Source organism: the organism of the source record quoted next, unplaced genomic scaffold, assembly GCF_019419815.1.
Source record: "Pyrus x bretschneideri cultivar Hongxiangsu unplaced genomic scaffold, Pyrus_bretschneideri_v1 Contig1, whole genome shotgun sequence".
NCBI lineage: Eukaryota > Viridiplantae > Streptophyta > Magnoliopsida > Rosales > Rosaceae > Pyrus > Pyrus x bretschneideri.
In genome coordinates, this window is record NW_025999390.1 from 478,721 (window position 1) to 502,409 (window position 23,689).

A 23,689-nucleotide genomic window follows, 5' to 3' on the forward strand; every position below is an offset into this window, starting at 1 on the left:
ACGGTTCCACGTCACAGCTTGCATAGTTAGGGTGGACCGCACTTCCGCCGTGGGACTCCTGTTTTAATTAACAATTTCTTTGCAGTCCGGGCCGCGCTTTTGTCAATGATGTATAAATATATATAACTGAGGAAGAGTGCACCGTAAGTCAGGATGGCCGAGTGGTCTAAGGCGCCAGACTCAAGTTCTGGTCTTCGAAAGAGGGCGTGGGTTCAAATCCCACTTCTGACAAATCAGCTTTTATTTTCTTTTTCAAATTTTTTGCTTCATCGGTATCTGTCAAAATTTGGGGGCCCTCACAGACATAATTCAAAAGAATTACACGAAAGCTTGTAAGTTTGGTAAGTTAATTGGGTATCTGGAACGTCAACAAAGCAAAGCAAAGCACATGTTTCTCTGCCTGGAGCCTCGCTACATTGCATGCATGTGGAAAGAACTTGGTGCTTTTGGTGCAATGACGTGCTTATACTGCTTTTTGTTCAATTGCCTACAAGGATTATTGATGTGGGAGTTTTGATTTGTAGAATATATATAGCTCAAAGAGTACTTTTTCTCTGTTGAATATCGGTGGAATTAATAGGTTTGGCGTTAACACAAACTCGTGTAAAACTCTCTTGCTAGCTATAATCTTGTGTTAGTGTTTCGGGATGCATAGCGAAACCGTTCCATAAAAGTCTTTCTTATCCTGCTAATACTTTGAATATGTACATCACACTAACAACTGGGATCTTACCATTACAAATAGCTTATTAAGAGGAGTGAGTTATAAAACACTGCATGTATCATAGATGATAAGTAAGAGATGGGATTGTGTGATTCAAGGCTGATGATAATCAAAACCCTATCACACCAAACTTTCTGCTTTTATTCTGGGAAAAAAAAAGAAAAAAAAAGGGAATAAATAAAATTTGAGGTTTTGAGACTTTTGACCATGCAAAAGTGCAGAACGTCCAATAGCTTAGCTAGGTTATCCAGTTGGTGGTGGAGGGAACTCTGCACACACACACACACACACACACACACACACACATATATATATATGTATATGTACATATAGATTCTATACGTATGATGATGACATGCAAGAGTGGAATGTCGACGCTGCATGTTCAAAAGGTGCTCGCGAACCCTGAAACATCCCATGTGGAATATTGCCGCATGTGCAAAAATTAACCTGATCACCAGAGAGTTCTTCCCTTATCTTAATTAGAACCCTTTTATTTTGGGATGAGCATGAAATATGTGCAGCACTGCAAGGGGTACTAACTGTTAGCTAGACGATGACTGTTTAGTTTCTACTTTTCAAGCAACTTGACACATTTGCAACGCTGGTCCAATTAAGGCGGCGATCCGTTGCGAGACTGATCGATCGAAACCATGATACGGAAAAATATTTCTTTACTTCCCCCTTGTTTCTGACTTTTAGATTGCTGATCAGTCACTGGATGCTATTGCGGAGGATATAAATCTAGCAGATAGTGTATCTTTTTTTGGTACAATACTTTTTCTCTCCTCTCTTTACTTTAATTGTTCACAAATGGCTGAAGTATAAAAGGGAAAGATCGACTTGTAATAAAGGGCAGCTGACAAAGTGATGACATGTAATGTAGGTGGCATCCAATCCAACCTTTATATCAATAGTCAAACAACCTGCCCTTTAGGTATTGAACTCGTCATTTATGAAAGTCGAACCGAAAATATACACTACGTACAAATGAAGAAGATTATTAAATACCACTAGACTGTAAGCGAGATCCTAGTTTTCTCTTAAATACCACTAGACTGTAAGCGGGGTTTCAAAAGTATGAGATTAGGTTCTGAAGTTGATTTGAGTTAAGTGCATTTTCTGGAAGTTTGCGAGTTGCGTGTTTGGCCCAGCACCACACACTTTGCATATGCTTTTGCTTCATTCATCTTAAATCGGGAAAAAACTAGATTTGCATGTGCTTATAAGTAATTAGACTAACATTTTGGTCTAACATCTCATTCATTGTGACTCCAAATTCAATTATGAGCAATCTCCTTTTTCAAATTTCACAAACCTATAATACAAACAAATTATTAGGAATAATTTTGGCAAGCAAACAACTTGGTAGATATGGTAAAAGCATTCAGGGGTTTGCCAACTTTAAAACAAAGTTTCCCGGCTGCGTTTTGACTAATGAGTATGTTGCACTCGATGGCTTTTCATCATCTCTAAGAGCCCCAACAAGAAGTAGTAGAGTTTAGTTAAACATAATTACCATATATATGACCCATTTAAAGGGGTTCCGGCTTTACTGTTTATGGAGCGAGATAGATATTTAGTGTCTTCGTATTGATTGTTTTGGAGCCACAAAAAATATTTTACTTTGTTATTAATTACACGGTCACAAAACGGTAAATATGAGATGACTATCATATCCGCTTCAAATACTTGTCATGAAACTGGTCCTGCATGAAAGATATATGTTATATTCATGTATACATAAGCTAAGTTGGACCACGCACGCCAGAGTGAAATGAAATATTATTGTGTGGTGTGGTGGTAGAGTGGATAAGGCAGCCAAGCCAATGAGCCATCGTGTGTATGATGGAAGCTGCCATGCCTTGCAGCAGAAGCACCACCACCAAATGAAGGACGTATGTGCGCCGCTTGATACTTGACACCGACCTCCCTTGGCCACTTCGAAACCTCTGACAGCCACCACCTCTCACTACCCACCATATATACAATCTTAACCTTATTATTATCTGCTTACACACTTGACACTTATACTGAACGATCAAATGAGCCGCACTTTACAAAAAGTGAATTTGTATAACCAGACACTTGTTACAATTCAATCCACGAATTTTATTCCAAAAAATCTTTAACACACAAGACATCGGTTATTTGAGGTCAGTTTAAGGTTGTTATACAAACAAGTAATAAACCGTCGAGAGTTCTTCAATACACTTGTGTATTGGATGCACTGATGCATTAAGTGCTGTTAGACAACTAGATTTATTATTGTCATTTGACAATCTTAATTTAGTTTAGTCATTCATATTATTAACTAATAAGTTCTGTGGTATATTTTGATTATGATGAGAAAGTTGGGACACGATCAGTACCCAGTCATCAAACCTTTGCTTCTAAGGATTATGATAACATCAAAATATTAAAACAATGATGATTCAGAGAAAGAGACTGCTAAAATCACTTCTCAAACTCTAAATACAAGGAAAGTGATGAAGGGGTTAGTTATAGAGACCTTCACCATAATTCATGAAATTACAGAGTAATGTTATTCATATCATGTTTTTGTACCACATTTTCATATCATCTTAGGTGGCATTTGATGTGGACAACCACTTCATTTGAATTAATTAGATTTTTAAACTTAGTTCATTATTTAATAAACTAATAATTAAGAAAAACTAGTTAATTAAATGATGATTGTGGTATACGAGAAGTCTTTCTCCTTTATTTCCTTAGGTTTTGAAAATTTTTCAAATGAAGTGGTTGTCCACATCATATGTCACATAAGGTGGTATAGAAGTATGGTATAAAAATATGGTATGAATAGCATTACTCAAAATTAAAAAGCTTTGAATAAGAGTAATGCTATTCATACCACGTTTTTATACCACCTTAGTGGCATCTGATGTGGACAACTACATCATTTGAAAAATTTGCAAAACCAAAGGAAATGAAGGAGACTCCTCGTATACCATAATCATCATTTAATTAACTAGTTTTTCTTAATTATTAGTTTATTAAAGAATGAACTAAATTTAAAAATCTGATTAATTCAAATGATATGGTTGTCCACATCAAATGCCACCTAAAATGGTATGAAAATATGATACAAAAACATAGTATAAATAGCATTACTCGATAATAATCAAAAAGCTTTGTTTACATTATCCTCATCCCATTATTGCTTCATATAATGTCAAATTTAATTAACCCAAAAATATATAAAAAAAAATGCTCCATGACAAAGTGACATCAAATGGAAATAATACAAGCTTAGCAAAAACAAAAACTTCATTATCTTCCTACCAAATTAGGCAGTTAATATAAAGAATTGGATGACGAAAAAAAGTCTAATAATAATATTTCCATAAACTAATAACCTAATAATCTAACAATCTAATCTAACATCCGTACAACTTGCCACTTTGCTGATGGGTGGGTGGGCTTTTCCCATCACATGACTCCAATCCACGTAACCAAGGCCATGTATGTGGGTCCACCATCCAAAATTCACATGGCCCAAAAAGGTAAAAATAGTTGAACGGTCCATGACCCCTATATTGGGCCCATTTTGTTGGACTCACATGGGCCCACCCCCGACAAAGAGTCCGTTAGAACAAGAGCGGCCATAGCAACCCAATGACTGCGACGACGCCAACCGCACTCGTCACACGTGTTTCGAATGCGTGAAAGGAAGCAGCCGACGATGGATAGAAGTAGGAGCCCTCGTACTCCATCGTGTTGTTTATCTCCTGCGGCGAGGTTGAGGTGGTTGTCGGCGTTGCTGACGGTGTAGCTGTAGGCTGCGGCTGTGTGCTGTCCTGTGATGCTTTCTGGCTGTAAAATAAAAATGCACAATTATTTTCAGAGTCAGTACATTTACCGTTACAAAAATAATAACCATGAAAAAGTAAATTGACCGTTGCAATAAATGATGTGACAAGTATTTAGTGCGTGTGCGTGTGTGATGAGTATTATTTAAGAAAGGAATCGGATCTCTAGATTCCGAAGAGCATCGGGATCTGCGTTTTGCTCCGGCATTGGAGACCGCATGTGGAATTCCAAATGGAGCAGCCTGGAATTCTAAGTGCACCACTCTATCACTTGTTTTTGAAAAGACCGTTTTGCCCTTCAGCTGTTTAATCCAGTTGGGCCGCTAATTATTATTTGTCTATAATGAAACTATTAGATTTATGCAGAGAAGGCTTTCATGAAAATAATGACGTGAAGTTTAGTTAATCAGGTAATCATGATATGCATTGTTGGTAACGTGTCAGCTGGAGAGCCGTCTGTTTGTTAGTGCCCACTATCAACAACGACAAATAACCTTTTGGATATTCCGTTGAGTTTTGGCCAGGCGTAACGGACAAAAACTGACACTAGAAAGTAAAAAACGTAAAAGGAATTCACCCTCAACGTTCCAATTGACAGGCTTTTTACGAACCAAATTGTGAGAACGAAACTACCCTTATAACGGTCGAAAAGGGAGGGAAGCAGAATGTAAAGGATAATTCTGTAAATTTACCTGGTGCTGGGCGCTGGGCAGAAGGTGATGGTGTAGTCGCCACCGGCACATGTGAAGGTGCTGGTCTTGTCGTCGTACGCGTAACTGTATGCGTGCGGGCACGCGCTCTTGAAAATCTGAGAGTATTGAGATGGCTTGCAAGTGTCAGGTGAACCGTACTCGCCGCTGCAACAGTACTGCGGCTGGCCGAACGCCTCGCACGCGCTCTTGCACGCGACTCCTTCAGCTCCGTCGGCGCTGGTGACCTTGAGCTCGGAAGGACAGCGGATGTTGAGGTCGACAACGCAGCCGGTGTTCGTGCAGTTGGTCCCAGTGCCGCCATTGGGGACCACCAGCATAGGGAGGTTGTACCCGTCCACAAGGCTGACGTCGAAGAAATCGAGGCCGCCGGCGCCGTCGAGTGTGAACTCAGCGAGAGTGGCTGGCGGGGCGGCACCGCTGCCGGAGCATTCTAGTTTTCCAGAGCCGCAATCGCCGGTGAGGCAAGAGAATTTGCCGGCGGAGTCGTGGGAGCAGAGGGTTCGGCCCCAGAAGCGGCCACCCCAGGATGCGGGGGCGGAGATAATTTTCGTTTCGCCCTTTGCGAGGGCGAAGCCTGTGGTCGGAAGAGGTGAGACGCCGGCGTTGGAGAGAATGCCCGGCCACACTGTGTAGTCGCACTTGTTTTGCAATGTGAATGTCCTTGAAACAACTCCTGCAAGTTAATTAGACAGAGCAAAATTAGTGCACTAATCTACACAAGATAAAACAAAACCGGACCCAGAATCTTAAAGAATGTTGGGAATTTAAGTGGAAGTAGAGATTATTACCTGATGTTAGTAGCCCGAGGATGGTTAGTAGAGAAACTAATAATGATGGTAATCGAGCCATGGACTCAGAGGTGAATGTTTTCGTATGGAAGCTGGGATTTGCAGAGAGAGAGGGGAGAGAAAGGACAGAGAGCAGAGAAGAGAGGGTGTGTGAGATTTCCTGAAAAGGTGGGAGGGAAGAGTATTTATACAAGAAAGGGGAAGAGCTTGCGTCTTGCCATTCCATATTGGAAAAGGAAAAGCTCTGTTTTTCTTTTCCCTTTTCTTCTATAAGAGCAATATTGGAATAGGAAAAGCTCTGTTTTTGTTTTTTTTTTTTTTTTTTCCAAGAATCAGTTGGAAAATCAATTTAAATTGGGAATGTATAATTTTTTTTGTTGTCAGCTAGGAATGTTTAATTAAGAGAGTGAATATATTAAGACAGACGTTGAAAAGGGTAAGTTTTTCTCTCATGTCAAAATGGGTAACCAGTCCAAAAGATTTGATGCTTAAATTTGCCACACTTTTCTGAAATGATACATACTCTCTGGTTAAAACTTATGTCTAATTTGTTTCTCATTTTTTTCTTTCAAGAAAGCGATTTTTACATTACTTATACTACAGTTTAGTGATATTAAGTGAGAGATCTTAGTGTAAATACATTATTGTATTGAAAAAAAAATATCTTTTACATTCATGTTTTACTCATTCTGGTATTCTGCACTTCTCCATTAATTTATGTCTATTGATTTAAAAAAAAAAATTATTTATTCAATGGAAATAATAGAAAGAAAAAAAAGTTCATGAAGAGAAAACGAGAATGCAAAAATCACTATCCTTATTTTACGAGTAACAACTAGACAACAACTAAAACATGTGTATGTTTACATTTGAGAACTTAGAGCTTATGGTTTATATCTTGAAAATAGTGCACAGGATAATATGGATCAATGAAAGTGAATTTTAGGTGATTGGCGTGTGTGATGAAGTCTATTGATATGTCAATTTTATTGCTATTAATTTCAAAGGTTGTTCCACCATACTCTTGTTGTAGAATTTCCTGGTTTCCTATATCGATAAAACTTATGCAACATGCAAAAGAGAATCTGAAAAGTACGATGAAGACAAGCAACTTGGGGGGGGGGGGGGGGGGGGGGAGTTTCAGAACTGTCGCTGGTCTTGGGTGCCCAGATCAACTAATGGTGCGGCGCATGAACTTGCGTCGGTTGGTTTTTCGGAGATGTGTGATGTTGTTTGGGTCGATCGGCCCCCATCTTCGTTGATCTTTGTTTTGAACAATGATGGTCTGCCATGTCCACATTAAGTTGGTTGTGGTGGTGTTTGGGGTGACGCTTTCACTCGGTGGAGGGGTCTTTATGTCCTACCCCTGTTCACTACTTGTATGTTTCCCTGGTGTTTGCCTCTCTGTAGGCTTCAAGTAATTCATTATCGTTTGCTTTCAAAAAAAAAAAAATATAAAGTATTAAAAATCCACAATAAAATGTTCATGCGCACCAGAATAAGCGCAAAATTTTTTATGTAACTGGTTAACTATCACTTTCTATCGATATCTCACATCACACGTATAACATGATGTGAGGGATAATCAAGTACAAAACTATTGCATGTACTCAATTATTATCACCTCATTTTCTATTCTACTTTAGGTTTTACATCTCATGAGTTACGCTCCAGATCGATAAGATGACATATATAGATAAGATGATATAGATATATATATGTATAACTAGAATATGAAATATTAGTCAATAGTTAGACCTAGGTAGATCCCAATAGTATTTTATATTCCCCCATTTTACCTTGTAGAATCTCATAATTAGCAACATAGATGGCTACAAAACAATATTATATTGTTTTCTACTTCTTAACTTGACTGCGGGTTCATCTTCCATCTTTAACTTGTCTGCGGGTTCACCTTGAAAGGTTAGCTTCAACTTCCCTACGACTCTTTCTTAAACAACCTATATATATATATATATATATATATAATCTATAATCTTTGAACTACCACAATAATTTTGAAAGAATTTGATACTGTTCCCCTGAAAACAGTTGAAGAATTCAGTCATACGAGGCCTCGTGATCGGTTGGTAGGTTAGGTTTTACAATCTTTCCGCCTATTGGCCATGGTGTCAACCTCACTCAAGGCACCCATTATTCAACGCCGGAGACGGCAGACAACCACACACTTCGGCTTTTAAGCATCCCTTACTTTGATTCTTGAACAACTTTGTCCTCTTTCCTTGAGCGTTTCCGCGCGTTGACTCTAATTTGATGCCAGTTTTACATTTTAAATAAAAAATAAAATCACAATTTTTGCATAGAACGACAGCTTAACGTATTGAATTTGCGCCATGGACGAATAGAAGCATCATAACAAGTTTTATATTTTGAATTTTACATTAGTGTTATGTGAATCAAATATTCCTACAGATAGTCTTGAACAATTAATTTGTTAATTTAGTTTAGTGTGGTAGTATTATCTCATCTAATTGTCCCCTTACACCAACACCACCACACGTGCTGCTCTATTCTCATGCTCGTGTATTGTTTTGGCGTCAACAATTAATAATGTTCAACATGTGTTTGGGAAGGCTTGAGCTCGTGGGTTCATCACGGCAACTTCAAATGCAAAATACGTACAACGGATTTTTGATAATTTGGGTTGTCTATCTTTTATAGTCCTTAAAAGATCGTTTATGCAAAAATTAACTAATACGTTGTTATCGAGCCCAGACAACGTGAATCTATGCAAGAAAAACTAATTTGCACCGTACAACCAAGAGAAAAAACAACTCTACTCTTTAAGAAATATTACGTAATGACACATAAATAATGATAGAAAAAAAAATATCATATATCAATCTCTAGGCTACGTTTAGCAAGGGAACGAAGGAACCTGGTGAGTGCCTTTTCAGCCCTCACTCTTGCTGCATCAATCTTTACCTGTATTTTCCTCCGAATCAACCTTCTGTTCCAATCTAGAATGCACACTTCGGACAAGTTTCCTTAGTTCCTGTCAAGTGAAGCTAGCATTAGCAACACAGAGCAAGAAACAGAACACTATGCTCCCTCAGGACAAGGGAAGAATCGGCATGAGAGTTAATCGACTGACTCAAGTGAATATGAACTGGCCGGGCTTTTAAGACCAGCCCTCACGAAGGACCTTTCATCGGGAAATCAACAGTGTCACTTAACCAGACCATCCACTCCATTAAGGATGTGGTGGAAAAACAAAAGTGCAAGTGACCTAGGCAGCAATGGAACTACTTAGGAAGCATGTTGACTGCTTAAACACATTATTTGACATTGAAGATACTTATGTTGAGATGGAATTTAACTTACCTGACGGTCAAACTCAACACTCGAAATTGAATAAACTTCATTGGTGACCTTAATGTCCTTACTGACCAGACCATCAAACCATCTGGTTGCTTCATCAATGTGAGAACCCTGCATTCGATGCTCAATTAATCAGATGAAATATGTCCATAAAACTTACCGAACCTTCAGCAATCTTTCTCGCACAGTTTCAAGCAAGGTAATTGTAACGTACCTCTTCTTCCTCCTCATAATCAGTTTCTTCTGCTTCTTCTGCATCGGCAACATCATCAACTCCCAATGTCTCCGGACCTGACAAAGCTTGCAGCTTACTTTCGTCACTGTCTTTCGTAGCCTGAATCAAAGCATCCATCAAGTCGACCTCCACATCCCGCAGCAGTTTCCCTTAACACGAATAGAACACATCCTTGTAAGATAAGATCACAAATTCACAATGCATACACAAAATGTAAGCAATGATGAAATTAAACAGATTCCAACCAGGGCACAAAGCTGTTGAATCACATACCAATATAATTGAACTGCCTTCGCTTCCCTTCTCGAACATCCGATCCTAGTTTCTGCGGCATTAACACAAACACCTTAGCTGCAACAGTTGACATCAATAGCTAACACTTGTTTGAACAGAAAAGAATAAACTAATCAAGCACCTTCACTAGAATCACAGCATCCAACACGTCCTGGTCCAGAGAAGCTACTCTGCATCCCCGTCAAATTACATAACTCCAAATTACTAAACTTACTGGAACTTTTATACGAAATTTGAAGTTTTAGGGGATAAACCTGACAATGCGTTTGATTTGAGGGGTGGAGAAGGAGGCGAGGTCCATAGCCCAACGGACGGCGCGTCTGGCGTGGCGCTTCAACTCGTTTCGGCTCTTGTACGTGACTGCATCCGAATCCGAACCCGAACCCGAACTGGCGGTGCTGTTGGCATCTTGGTAGTCGGACCATCTGAGCCCGCGTAATAGTTTATGGACGCCGCGAGTGGACAGGTGGATGGTGGTCAAAGAGGGACAACGGGAGTTGGTTCTGGTGGTGACTGGAAGTAGGGGGGAGTAGAGAAGGTGGTGGAAGGCGGCGTTTGAGCAGCAATGCTGCTGCCACATCGGCCATTGCCTCAGAAGCCGTCCCGCGTGAGCAGCCATCGCCTCTCTTTCCCCTCTCTCAGGTTATTTGCTAAAAGCCCATACCACACTGACATACATTTTCTTTCTTTCCTTATTTGTAAAACGTTAAGGAGACAAGGCCCAGGCCCATTATTACGGACTTCAAACTGCTCATAGTTGAATTGAGTCCTCTTCAGACTCGGCCCAAATTATTTGGGCTGGTTTGTTTCACTTGCCCACTCAAGTAAAATTAAAATTAAGTGCTTGTTTAGGAGTAGACCTATCAAACAGGTTATGTTTGTAGTGTTCGTATTATTTTCATGTCATATTTATTATCTTAACGAATTACATCGTGTCTAAACTGTTATCTAACGGTTTATGACAAGCATTTGAATAATTTGTGGGCATTTATAGGTCCCCAAAAAATTTATGGAGTCTCAAACTTGGATTGTGAATTGCTACTTAGAAAAGATAAGTATTTACATTATATCCAATAAAATATTCATCTTCAACAATTAGATCTTACAATTCGTTACAAACTGACATGAAATTGGAGGGATATAATTTCCCATAACTTTTCAGGCTGTAAAATTGGCGCCTGCAGCTTACAATATTCCAAGGATGATCTAGCTAGACATTGATCACTGTATCTATATAGGTACACGCGAACACACTTGCTAGTAGATAGCACTTCGTCCAAGACAGGCATGTGGCAGTGCAGTAGGTTTTCCTAATGACACTAATTAGGGTTGACTAATGTTATTCATACCATGTTTTTGTACCACATTTTCATACCACAAGTGGTATATCAAATGATGCGGCTGTCATGCCCCATAAGTGGTATAGAAATGTGATATAAAAACATGGTATAAAAAACATTACTCTTAACAATTCAATTAGCTTAATTAGCTTGTTTAATTACAGAAATGATCCGAATATGTCCCGAGTGAAATGTCTGTAAATCTACCAGCACTGGTCGGTTTCCCATCTCCGGCCAGTCGACATTGTGGTAGCGTAAGCGTATGATGAAGCCACGCCCGTACGCGGCCGTCCGATCAACATCTTCCGGTCGTAATCGGCGCGTTTTTGGGCGTCGGAGAGAGTGGAGTAAGCTTCATGGACTTTCATGAACTCGTCGGCCGAAGATTTCGCAACGTCCGGGTGCACAACTCTCGCTAATTTACGGTACGCCGACTTTATCTCCTGACACGTGGCGCCGGCGTGAATCCCGAGCACCTCGTAGAGTGAAGAGCTTGCTCCAATACGGGAGCGCGGCTTGTCGACCGTCGATGAGCACGAGGCGGAGACGCGGTAGCTGACGGAGAAGGGAGGGGCGCGTGGGCCGCCGTTGACGACGGAGAAAAAACGGGAAGAGGAGCAAGTGAAGGATGAGGAGGATATGGAAGCCATTTTTGAGATTGTTGTTTGCTTTGAACTTTGGTAGTGAGATGGATTTGTGGTGGGGTGGGAGTTTGAGGATTTTATAGGCAGTTGGGGATAAGATGCGAAACATGGTTAACCGTGGTTAAAAGTGGGGGATTGGGTTAACGGACTCTGAGGCTTATCCATTGGGAAAATGCCTGACTCAGCGTGGACGTCGGTGTCCAATGTCCAAAAATCTGACACAGCACATGGGTTGGATTTGGGTTGGGTTTTGACTAGATTTTGTATGTACGAGGTTGACAAATGGCAACATGTAATTCGTTGGAACTACGTGGACTTTGATGGGTTAACTATTGGAACCGGATCCCCTCTGAGCATAGGGTGGGGATCCTCTGATCGGATCATCTGAACCTTTTAAATTTGATTTAACGGTTACAAATAAGGAATCTATTAAAAGTTATAATTATTATAGCCGTTAGATTAAATTTGAAGGATTTAGATGGTCCGGTCAAGAGGATCCCCACCCTATGCTCAGGAGGGGATCCGGCTCCTTAACCATTAGCTCATTGGCAATGACACTCTGTCCATCATTTATTTGCCAAGGACGGATGAAAGTAGGGATCAAAGTGGTCCTAAAATCCTTGAAGTTTGAAAAGTCTACATGCCGACGGTTTTACGAGAATTCTTTGAATGTTTGATATATATATTGTTTTGTGCTTACTAAATATTTGTTGTAATGCATGTTAAGGAATATTTTGACGGGCTATGTCAATATCACTTTACAAATTCTCTTTAAAAAGCTTGTATTTAACATGGAACCACCCCCCCAAAAAAAAGCCACTGATTACTATTGCATATTATGTTCTATATTATATTAGGCAAACTCATTAGTTTGTTACTTGTGATTGTAGCAACACAATCGTTCATTCATATCAAAGTTAAATCTCTTATTTAAGAGAGTGTTTATAAAGAGGAAAGTGTAGCCTACTGCCTTTTAGCTCTTATTGTTTGATGTTTCCTGTGTTTTGGAATTGTCGATTCATCTTTATTCTTTCTAAAAAGACAACTTTAAGAGAATCGAAATATGCATGGTTCTCAACTTCTTTTACTAAAATTATACTCAATGAAAAGTAAAATTTGTTTTCTATAAGAGTTATTTAATAGTTTTGATTTCTCCAAAATAGTTGGATTTTATGCAAAAATAGAAATCAATGGAAGAAAACCGATGCGAGACAAGAATAGGGAGGTAAGAAACCTTAATAAAATAAAAATAAGCAATAGCAAAAAAGATAGTCAATAAATTGTCAAGCGAAACAGAAAGTATAGGGAAATATCCAGTTTTTAATATTAAGTATTGACGCGGTTTGTTGAAGGCAACCGCCGGATAGGGAAGCACAGCTGGGATGGCCCACCGCGGTGGAAGCACGAATCTTTGGTTCGCTGGACACGTAAGCGGTGTAAACAACCGGCGACCGTCTTGGCATGTGGGTTACCCACCTGCGGAAGGAACGGCAGGAATTTGGATTTCATTCGGATTCAAATTGTGAAAATCCTATGAACTCTCACATCTTAATAATTTATCGTGTATCGTACAGTTATAAATTATTTGATTTTTATTTAAAATTAAATACAAATAATATCTGATGAAAATTAACTGCACAATATACGATGAACAGTTAGAATGCAGGAATCCTATTACATCCCATTCCGAACGGAAGTATGAGCGCAATAATACCACCAATGACAACTGGCCACGTCGGCTTGAGGAACTCTGTGGTCCCATGAGCAAATGCGACTGATATTATTTAGGTTCATTTGTAGGTAAGGATGGGCAAAAACCGATCAGTTATAGGTAACTGCAGTTACCCGTCTATTTAAATTTCACAATTACGGTCATGGGTAACCGTTTAAATAATTAAACGGCTATGTGTATAACCGTTTACCCGTGAAATTTAAATGGACAGTTATTGGTATTAACCGCGGTTATAAATGGGTACCCGTTTACCCGTTTATTTTAATGCATGTGAAATAAATAAAAAATAAAAAATAAAAACCCTAAACCGTTTATTTTAATAAAAGCACTTTTATTAAAAGTGATTACGAACATAAGTGTGTTTTGGACAAGTTGTGGAAACTTAATTATAAAAGTGAGCAACTGATCATTTGTGTTTTTAATTTTTCCCAAAAGTTCAAGAACTTCATGTGTACATGAGAGGGACAGAGGCATGTGTGTTTTTATCCAAAACTTTCCAGAGAAAGAGGGAGACAGCTACGAGGCAACCTACAACTTCTACTTCGGAGACTATGGCCATATTTCAGTTCAAGGAGCTTAAATGACATACGAGGTCACTTATATGGCCGTGACCGGAGAAGATAGCCTCCAATCAATCTCACTTGCTACACTCTTCTGCTTTATGTATAGATACAGAATATAAGCGCACGCGCGCGCGCACACACACTATGGTCCCATAACAATCCTTCAAATTAACTTTACCAACTAATAAATCGGTAAACGGTTAAAAAGAAGGGGTAAATGGGTAAAAAAATGGCTCAATGGATAAACGAGTAAACGGTTATGGTTAAATGGTACGTGGTTATGCGTATGGTTAACCGTTTATAAACGGTTATGGGTATGGGTATAACCGTTTAGGCAATTACCCAACGGGTAAACGGTTATGCGGGTATGAGTATAAATGATTATAGGTAAATAACCGCAGTTACCTGCCCGCTATAACCATTGCCCATCCCTATCCGTAGGTAAGTGTATCAACAAGGATAAGATATGCGGATAAGTGTATCGACAAGGATAAGATCAAGTTCGTGCCAATGTTCCTACGTATGTGTTTAGGCCTGGGCCCAAAATAATATTATTGGGCCGAGTGTAGATTTATGTTCAGCCTAAAGTTTTTAATATGCTATGGGCTTCCTGGTGGTCCCGAGCCGTTCAGCAAGGATGGTCGAATCTTATCTCAAGAAGGAGTAGTTCGGATAAGTGAACGGGTCGAAAAAGTATTGATACGATAAGAGGTCTTAATGCAACTTGGATTCTCGACCAGCAATGAATACAGCCTAAAAAAAAGGGTGAGTTCAAAGTCCTAATAGGAGTAAGATTGGTCGAAGTGGATTTGGAACAGAACAAGAAGTCCCAATCCAGGTATGATTTTGACTTGATCCCAAGGATGATTTGGTGCTATAAATACAAGACATCATGCAACAATCAAAAAAATTCAGCACACAATTGCTCTGCGTAAACCTCTCAAACAACTTGAGATTTTTCATTTTCTTTTTTGACTTGATCCCAAGGAAGATTTGGTGCTATAAATACAAGACATCATGCAACAATCAGAAAAATTCAACACACAATTGCTCTACGTAAACCTCTTAAACAACTTGAGATTTTTCATTTTCTTTTTCCGCCGACACATCTTCAGTTTGGATAAACAGCATTGTGGAGGCAATCGGTAAACATCTTCAGTTTGGATAAACAGCACTGTGGAGGCAACCGACAAACATCTTCATTTTGGATAAATAGAACTGTTGTCGTAGAATCAATCGACCGAGGTGCATCTTCAGTTTGGATAAACAGCACTGCGTCAAAGCCGACTGGTTATCTATCCAAGTCTCGGTCGAGAAGGGTTTCCGGATCTTTGTGGGCAAATGTCATCTTGTTAACCTTCTCGACGAAGTAAGGTGTTACAAGTTACGACATTCGGCACATTGAACACCAAGTGATTTTATGATTGAATACTCACAAGTGAGTTTCATAGTTCGGCATTCTGACGGCCGAACTACATTTATCATTAAGACATACATTACCTTTGAGTACTTGTGTCTATATAGTCTGGTGTCGATTCGACGTACTTATACACTCACGAATATAATCACTGTGACTGAATCCAGCGCCGACAATTCGTGAACTTCGCAGAATTAGCAGCCTTGTCTTTAAGCTCGAGAATCCAAAGGCCGAAACTTGTTCCTTCCTCGGCCTCAATCGCAAGATAAAGAAGTCAGCAGCGCGCTCAACGCAACATCAACAAATTTTACTCCTCAGCCGACAAGTTGGCACGCCTCGCATTCAACCGAAGGACGTAGTTAGCTTATTAGTTTCTTGCCTGGCGCGCCATGTAGGTTTTGTAATTTTTAGAGTCAACAGTATGATAGGACGAAACGCCACATTAGAAAATGCTGAAAATGACTGGTTATGCTACTAAGGTTGCTATTGATGACCATAAACAAGAATGATAAAGATTCAACGTATACAAATAAGGTACCCATCAAATCTTAACATAAACAAGAATGCATGCATGCATGTGCATGATAGGTGTCGAGTTAACAGAGAAAGGGCGGTGGTGACTCAGACGGAAGCCAAAATCAATGTATATGTTTTGATGAAATTAGATTGATGTATTAAAAAGGGAAGGTGGAATTGCAAGACAGCCAAAGACTACTTTATGCATTTGTGATCTCCAAGCCAAAGATAACCCTAGTTCCCTTCACCATCTCTATGTGACGGAAATTTTTTTCATTATGACCGAAATACTAGGGGTACACCACGTAACGCTTTTTTAACACACTCTGAATCTTGCTCATTTGGACTTTTGAGTACGTGTGCACTTCTTCAATTCAGTTTCTTTAATCTTAATTTGTTCTCTCTCTAGCATTAAGCGGGGACGAGCAGAGAGCTACGTGGGGACGATGTGCCCTGTATTTGCGATGCAAATTAAATTTAGGCGTTGCCGCTTTACATTTTAGAAATCTAGTTGAACTGAGACGTCATGTTATTGAATCACTGCTAGCTCTTTTGACAGTTTCGACTAATCACTGTTAGTTAAGTCGAGAATGATGGCAGTGATTTAGCGAAGCGAAGCACTCAAGTCTCAAGTGAAATACATAAGTACTTCATTTTTATCTCCCTTGACTTCATGACCCCATTGTATGCTAACTTGAAAATGCTCGATCAAATACACTGACATAGATGAGAATTAAAGAGAAATACTAATGAAACTCTTTATAAATTATCTGTCACCTCATATTTTGGATATAACATTTTAGTGTTGATGCGAAAATTAACGTTCAATTGTGAGGTAACAGATAATCATTTAAAACAATTCGCTTAGTATTCCTCAAGAATCAATCATTTGGACACGCTGGCCATTTGTCCACTTCCTTTTTTGTGTTTGCGCTTTCCCTCCTTTTTTGCTAAAAAGAAGGCACCATCAAGATCTTGTGTTTTTCACAGCAAACTTTGCACGGACAACGTACGATGATTGGCTACTTGTACGGAGTAAAACATCATATTTGTGAGTCCAACTTAAGAGGATTTCTGTTTGGGCCTATATATCATGAACTCTAAACAGGTCCAAACAAAACTTAATAATTAATCAGTCTCTGTCCAAGGCTTACAGGGCTGGCCCACCAACACGTTAACACAAGTCAAAGGATGTGGAGGTCGCAAGAGTTTAACCTATGAGAGAACGCACGAAGGCATCCCACATCGACGAGGGAGCACAAGATTAGTTGAAGCGGCGTGTATAACAACACGGGACAGAGGAATTTAGAAGCATGATCCTTCAGGCAGAAACGGGATGTGATGAGTGGTCATAATTCGCAAATAAAAATGCGAGAGATGGGTGTCCGCCCCAAAGCCTGTTACGACAATTGGGCACTCTCCTTATACCATCTGATCCCCAATCTATTTTCTTTGTAACTTTTCCCAAATTTAATTTTCAGTGGTTTCATTTTTCAGTTCAAAAGCCCTCGATTAACGAACCTTTTTTTTAATTGTTTGTTTATTTCTAGTTTAGTTTGATAATTATTGAACAGAATACTAGTTAGTGGTTATATATTCATGCTTTAATATGAACATGTAAAAAATGTGTTACCAAGTAGTGCAAGCTATATATGAATAGCACAATATTAGCCAACACAAACTATATATGAATGACACAATTTTAGCTAACACACATGATCGTGTTTTAGTATCACATCAATTTTTCTTTATATAAAGAGAATTGTTATTAGCACTTCAAAAATCTCATTCTAAACTCTTTCTAAGTGTATTTTTCTTTCTAATTATGAAAAATTTGAAGTGTCAAATTATATTTTTAGAGTGCTAATAACAATTTCCTATATAAATCACTCTCATGAGCTACATAAAAAACTCCTATTTCTCTACAAGTAGCAACCTCCATGTTGATAAAAACAATAATAATAACGGGACCATGGTATACATATTGGTTGTCGTAAGATTAGTTTGATATAACTGATTCAAAACACGAATCTCGAGATTTAAACTAATCTAACAACAATCATTGAGTTTAAGCATCACCCTCTGTTTAGGGGTGAAAAAAATTGCATATACAATAGGCCTATTCTTCTCAAAACTATACACAGAAATATAATATTTGTAAAAGAATTTGATTGAAAACTCGAAAGTAATGACTCACTATATTGAATCTAAGCCGTCCATGACATTCAAGGTATTAATCTTTGGCTGATCCTGATCCAAGTTTTTACCTCTTGAACCCATCTCCCTCGTAGGGGAACTCCCTGTGCTCTTGCTCAAAGCCCAAACTCCTCTTCTTTTCCTTTTGGTAATCGAAAATTCTTGACTTTTACTAATTCCAGGAACCCTTCTCATCCTCCCCATGACCTCGTCTAATAAGTTCTGGTCTTCTTCCGAAAGTTGAATTCTTTGGGACTTGGTGCAGTATGTCTTGGTTAAAAACTGCTGCATCTTGGAGTGAATATCCAACCCTTTGCGAGTTGGAGACCGTGTATGCAAGGGCTTCAAACCATGATCTCCTTGTCTTACAAGGTTGATAAGATGGTGAAGCCATGTCACTAATTCAAGGATGTAGAGATCAGTCTTCTGCTTATCTGCGTGATATAGCGTCTGGAGGCGGATCAGGTTAATTTGTGAGGATTCATTCTTACCAAACTCAGGACTGAAAACAGAAAAACAAACGTTAGAATTGGACTCTATCCCTTCAATTGTATTATATATAGATATATATATATATATATATATATATATATAGAGAGAGAGAGAGAGAGAGAGAGAGAGAGAGAGAGAGAGAGAGAGAGGACTGACCCAGAATTTGCCCATTCTCCAACCCACCCGAAACCTTGATGTGCTCTGCCACAAATTACAACATCAAAAGAACAGAGATTAGTGAATGTAGGACAGTAACGACAATGCATAACAAAATTGTTGGCAGAGTCTGATTTAAAAGAATGAAAACAAACGAAGGCAAAGCTTTGCCAGCAATTTCCGATTAGTATGCTACAGAACATACTTGTTTGTATTTGTGGAAACTGGAACAAGCCACTGGAGAGTCTTTTCCATTTCTTCCTTGACCTGAGGAACACAGAGCTGCAGAAACGCAACATGAAAAAGGATAAGATGATTGGCATGCTGAAGCTCCAAGACAGAAAACCGAAACCATAATGAGGAATCTACAATATAAAATAATGACAAATGTATGTGTAACATGCATTGTGATACCTCTTCCTTGGCATCAAGAGTCAGCAACCGGGATCGTAAAGCTTGTTTAACACTATTTGGCAACCCTTGATATAATGTGTCCCTTGTGTTTGGAGGGAGGGAGGTTGGTCGGGACACCTATTAAGATTAATCATTTGTGAGTACATTTTATTTGCAAATATATACCAAGTATATTAGACACACAATATAATGGAATAGATAATTAAGCTTACAATGTTATCAATTTGGTTGATCATGTTAGCGTAGTGTAGTGCAAGACCAGCTACTCCTAGTCTTTGAGGATCTGTGCTCTTCTCCGCTCTAACCAAAATAACACCTGGAAAAAGCAATTATAATGCACAAGATTAAAATAGCGCATTTTAGAGAGTGCAGGAAATGAAACTGCCAGCTATATCAAAAGTGAGCAAGTGATCTATGGAGTGATAACGCAAGCTCAAGTTGTTCATTAAGTTCCTTTAGGCAGGATGAAGAAAGTTATAATGACCAACTATTCTATATCCACTAAATATTTGATATCGGTGTGAGATGCTGCTCCTACCATTATGTCCAAATGCTTCCAAGATTGCTTGATGTATATAAGTAACAATATCAACAAGTTTCTCGACAATCTGCAAAGAGAAAATGAATTCTAATGAAATCCTATTGTGCCCTGTCGATGGAAAATAATGAATTATCACAGCAACATCTTTCCATTGCCTGCATTGCTCTGAATAATTTTAGCAAATGGTAGCAAAGGATTATGCAATTTGAAAAGCAGTTCACGATAGTACCTCATCCAAAATTTTAGCCCACAGAGATTTCTTTTTCAAGCTACTTACAAGCTTTCTTTGTTGCTTTACATCACTTAGCAACATCATCAGAGTCTCTCCTGAAATTACAAAGAGAAAGTATCCACAAATGTCTTACGATGTTATAAACTAGACTATTCAAATACTCAAAGGATGACACTCACTGAAAATCAAGAACAGAAAGCAAACCAACAACAAAAATCGAATTCCATGCCTAACCTTTTTGAGGGAGATTCAAGGCTTTTGCTTCCTCTAGCTTTCTCTGGTAATCTTGTTCAAATCTGTCCAGTGAATTTAATTCATGATATAATTCCTACAAATGTCAGAAAAAAATTAGTTTCTTCAAGTTGGACTCAAATATATAAAAAGTGTTGGTTACTATGAATCTGCAACTTACAGAAGTATGCTGAGCAAGAGAGGTCAATTCCTGCATTGTCATTTCCGCCTCTGTTCTTAGCTGTTTGTAACCTAAATCATCATCTGAATCTAGTCTGAAAATCAATTTCACCGAATATATTAAAAATGGCAAAAAATCATAAATATAATCGCAGCATAATTCTCATGAATCTACGCACCTTGAGAAGTATCGACCCAGGCTATGCCACTGTGGGTCTTTACACAAGTTTCCAAACCTTATTACTTCACGTGAGAAAACTTCAAGCTCTTCCCTGCAGGTGCGCATGCAACAAAAAAAAAGGTTAAGATAACAAAAGGCAACAAATAGCTTCAACTAAATTCAACCTATTCTCTACAACAACCAACAACCTTTTGTCAGAAGCAGCAATGCGTAGCAACTCCTTCATATCTTTAGAAACTAAGTTTTGTACAGCTTCCGAAGGTAGAACATCTTTCTTTAGGAACTGGATGTTTTTGTCCGATAGAGATTGCAACAAGTTTGCACCTTTTGTGATTGTATTAGCTACTTCAAACGACAATATAGAGATCCTACTGCCTTTAGACGCACCGCCAGTAAGAAATCCGCTATTGACATTCAAATTTGACATGCCACTGCCGAGCGTATCCAAAACCTCTACTGCCCTCTCCAGGCCAACAATGCCAGCCCTTCCTATGAAGGAGTTCTTCGGGGTGACCTGCCATAGAAAACACAAAATTAAAGCAATAATGCCACAATGCTTCTACGATGGCTAAAAGTGTTTTCTGACAACCAAATGCACTTCTGACTACATTTGACATAAAAACTTAAAAGCGTCTATGGGTCGTACAAGTGCTTCACGGAGAAGCATAGAGAAAATACTTCCAAGTGCTTTTCCAGGAAGTACTTGGGTTTTTAATAAAAACTTCGACATGTTTATAGCAAAATCACTTCTAGCAGAAGTGCTTCCAACATTTTCCAAGTTCCAAACAAAAAATACATCGATAAATATTCCCCGAAAACATTCTAGTAACAAATTAAAGTAATCGATACCTTGCTAGTAGCAGTCCTAGCCGGAGTTGAGGGCTTCAATTCGCGGGAAATTGAAGACCGCAGCTCGCCGGAATCGAACCTATTTGGTGTTTTCCAAGGAGCAGTTCCTTCTGAAAACGAGGAATTAGAATTCTCCTTGCTCTTGCCGATGCTCTTCATCGATTTGAGTTTCCCGGAAAATCCCGAACTTTTCCCTCCGTAAATATAGGGATTTTCCTTAGCAGACACCCCGCCCGAGCACATCCCACCCATCGTTTGCCCCAATTCAAAAAACCCACAAGAGCTTTCCAATTGCACCTGAATAAGCAAACAAAACTCAGTTCACAAGCTCCGATTTTCCACCTTAATTTTCTCAGTAACCAAACACCATATTGATTTAAAAAAAAAAAAAAACATAAACCAAGCAACCAACATACCTATTTGCAGAGATGATTCTTGAGAACCCAGTAAATTTCTCAGCAACCAAACAACGTTATCAATTAAAGGAAACAAATGCAGAGAGCCGAAAGGGAAAGAGAGTAGAAATTTTAGAGCCAATATGTTTGACTGAAAAAAAATATGGTGAGAATTTTCTGCGGGATTGATTGATTTTTTTGGGTTGGTGAGGAGGACAGAAAAGGGAATCTAAACGCGTGATTAGGAAGAACCGTAAATCTCGTGGGAAATGGGAATATATTGACTGGTATGAAATTGCGAAAATTGGATTTGAATTTATGGAAAAATTATGGATATGAAATGTGAAATAAACACCCAATTTGATTTTAGTAATGAATGAATGGATGCGTGATTGCCCGCTGGAGGGAAATGTCAAAGTCCCCGCCTACTTTGTCTGTCTGGGTCTTTTTCCTCTGTCTTGGCTGACGTGTCATTGCCATCTTTCTCAATTTACCTCTTTTACTCCGCGACCGCGTTTATTTACGGCTTTAGTAATTGACAGAGGTTTTACGAGACATGTGTCTGGGTTTTGCCTCTTGCGTGGGCAGAGGAAGGCATCGACACCGTCGCCAAGAAAGTGGCTGGGCTCTTTTGGGGGAGGGGGATGAGGTGGCATCAGGGTAGACAGGTGGCCAACATGTCATCAACTTAGTGGGCTCCGCTCAAGCCACGTAGGAGACCTTTTAACAAATTTTGACGGAATTGACGGAATCATGCAAAATGTTCTTCAATTCCGTACTTCCCTCAATCATGTCAAATAAACATGTCACAATCAAAGAAAATTAAACTCGTAAAAACAAAACGTTTGTGGAGGTGGAAGAACACATCACCCATAAGACATTTTTTTTACAGAAATAGTGACTTCCTGTAGTTCTACGTGACTCTATGCAATCTTATTCGCTGGGAAAAAGACATAGTCAGGCAACACTACCGACTATCCTCCCCTAAATATATCACCTTGTGCAATGCATCACTTTGAATGAGTATCAAGATGGTTTGAAAAAATCACACATTAAGACTTTTAAAATTATGTGTAGTAGATTTTTTTACTGTTTTGTAGACGTCTTTACAAAAAATGTTGGGTTGTGAAGACAAATTTGACAATTTCTTGAACCTAAAATTGAAATATTATGGTGACTTAAATATCAATTCACCTTAAATTATTTTAAAGGCAAAGTTTGATTTGTCAACGATTTGATGATTAAGAAGGATTTAATTATAAAAAGTGCCAAAAACATGAAGACAGACGGAAAAGATGTACCCTTTTTAAAAGATGCTAATTGCAATGTTGGACTACAAGTTGGTTTTGAAGTTTGAAGTTTGAATCGAGATTTGGACATGTTTCGGCTTCTTGTTTATGCCTGCATACTTGCCTTGCGTTTACGTTTCCATAATATATTACAATATTTAGGCTATCGACATTTGTCGCAATTTGATTGGTGCTCCATGGAGTACATTTCTCTTTCTTTTTTTAATTTTTTTTTAATTTTTTTGAGTGTTCAATACTGAGACCAAGTAATTAACCTTTTTTTCTTCTTTTTTTTTTAAATTTGATGTCAAGGCAATTATTATTAGTTACGAAGAAAAAAAATTACAAGCAAAAGACCCATAAACGAGAAACATAAACAAGCCAAAAAAGAG

General features: G+C 38.7%; 4 protein-coding genes and 2 non-coding genes across 6 annotated transcripts; 2 read left to right on the forward strand and 4 right to left on the reverse strand.

Moving 5' to 3' along the window:
- Positions 1–147: 147 nt before the first annotated feature.
- TRNAL-CAA lies at positions 148–231 on the forward strand. Its single transcript has one exon. It is a non-coding gene; the product is annotated as a tRNA-Leu (tRNA).
- Positions 232–3,997: 3,766 nt separating this feature from the next.
- LOC103927714 (thaumatin-like protein 1b) lies at positions 3,998–7,157 on the reverse strand. Its single transcript, XM_009336664.3, has 3 exons — positions 6,059–7,157; positions 5,250–5,943; positions 3,998–4,561 (listed from the first exon to the last, which is right to left on the reverse strand). The coding sequence occupies exons 1-3, from the start codon at positions 6,282–6,284 to the stop codon at positions 4,336–4,338; spliced, it is 1,146 nt and encodes a 381-aa protein (XP_009334939.2). The 5' UTR covers positions 6,285–7,157; the 3' UTR covers positions 3,998–4,335.
- Positions 7,158–8,843: 1,686 nt separating this feature from the next.
- On the reverse strand, positions 8,844–10,616 carry LOC103927724 (UPF0307 protein CGSHiEE_06290). The gene is made up of 6 exons (XM_009336672.3): positions 10,184–10,616; positions 10,051–10,099; positions 9,909–9,960; positions 9,615–9,784; positions 9,404–9,511; positions 8,844–9,074 (listed from the first exon to the last, which is right to left on the reverse strand). The coding sequence occupies exons 1-6, from the start codon at positions 10,546–10,548 to the stop codon at positions 8,994–8,996; spliced, it is 825 nt and encodes a 274-aa protein (XP_009334947.2). The 5' UTR covers positions 10,549–10,616; the 3' UTR covers positions 8,844–8,993.
- Positions 10,617–11,472: 856 nt separating this feature from the next.
- Positions 11,473–11,919, reverse strand: LOC103927734 (chaperone protein dnaJ 11, chloroplastic-like). The gene has a single exon (XM_009336679.2). The coding sequence runs from the start codon at positions 11,917–11,919 to the stop codon at positions 11,473–11,475; it is 447 nt and encodes a 148-aa protein (XP_009334954.1).
- A 5,555-nt stretch (positions 11,920–17,474) lies between these two features.
- On the forward strand, positions 17,475–17,580 carry LOC125480233. The gene has a single exon (XR_007260624.1). It is a non-coding gene; the product is annotated as a small nucleolar RNA Z279/snoR105/snoR108 (small nucleolar RNA).
- A 504-nt stretch (positions 17,581–18,084) lies between these two features.
- LOC125473928 (protein PSK SIMULATOR 2-like) lies at positions 18,085–22,382 on the reverse strand. Its single transcript, XM_048577355.1, has 13 exons — positions 22,030–22,382; positions 21,614–21,910; positions 20,953–21,278; positions 20,763–20,855; positions 20,585–20,678; positions 20,407–20,500; positions 20,170–20,267; positions 19,938–20,007; positions 19,612–19,715; positions 19,400–19,516; positions 19,191–19,267; positions 18,986–19,030; positions 18,085–18,839 (listed from the first exon to the last, which is right to left on the reverse strand). Exons 2-13 carry the CDS (start codon positions 21,863–21,865, stop codon positions 18,338–18,340), a joined length of 1,872 nt encoding a protein of 623 aa, XP_048433312.1. The 5' UTR covers positions 21,866–21,910; positions 22,030–22,382; the 3' UTR covers positions 18,085–18,337.
- Positions 22,383–23,689: the final 1,307 nt, after the last annotated feature.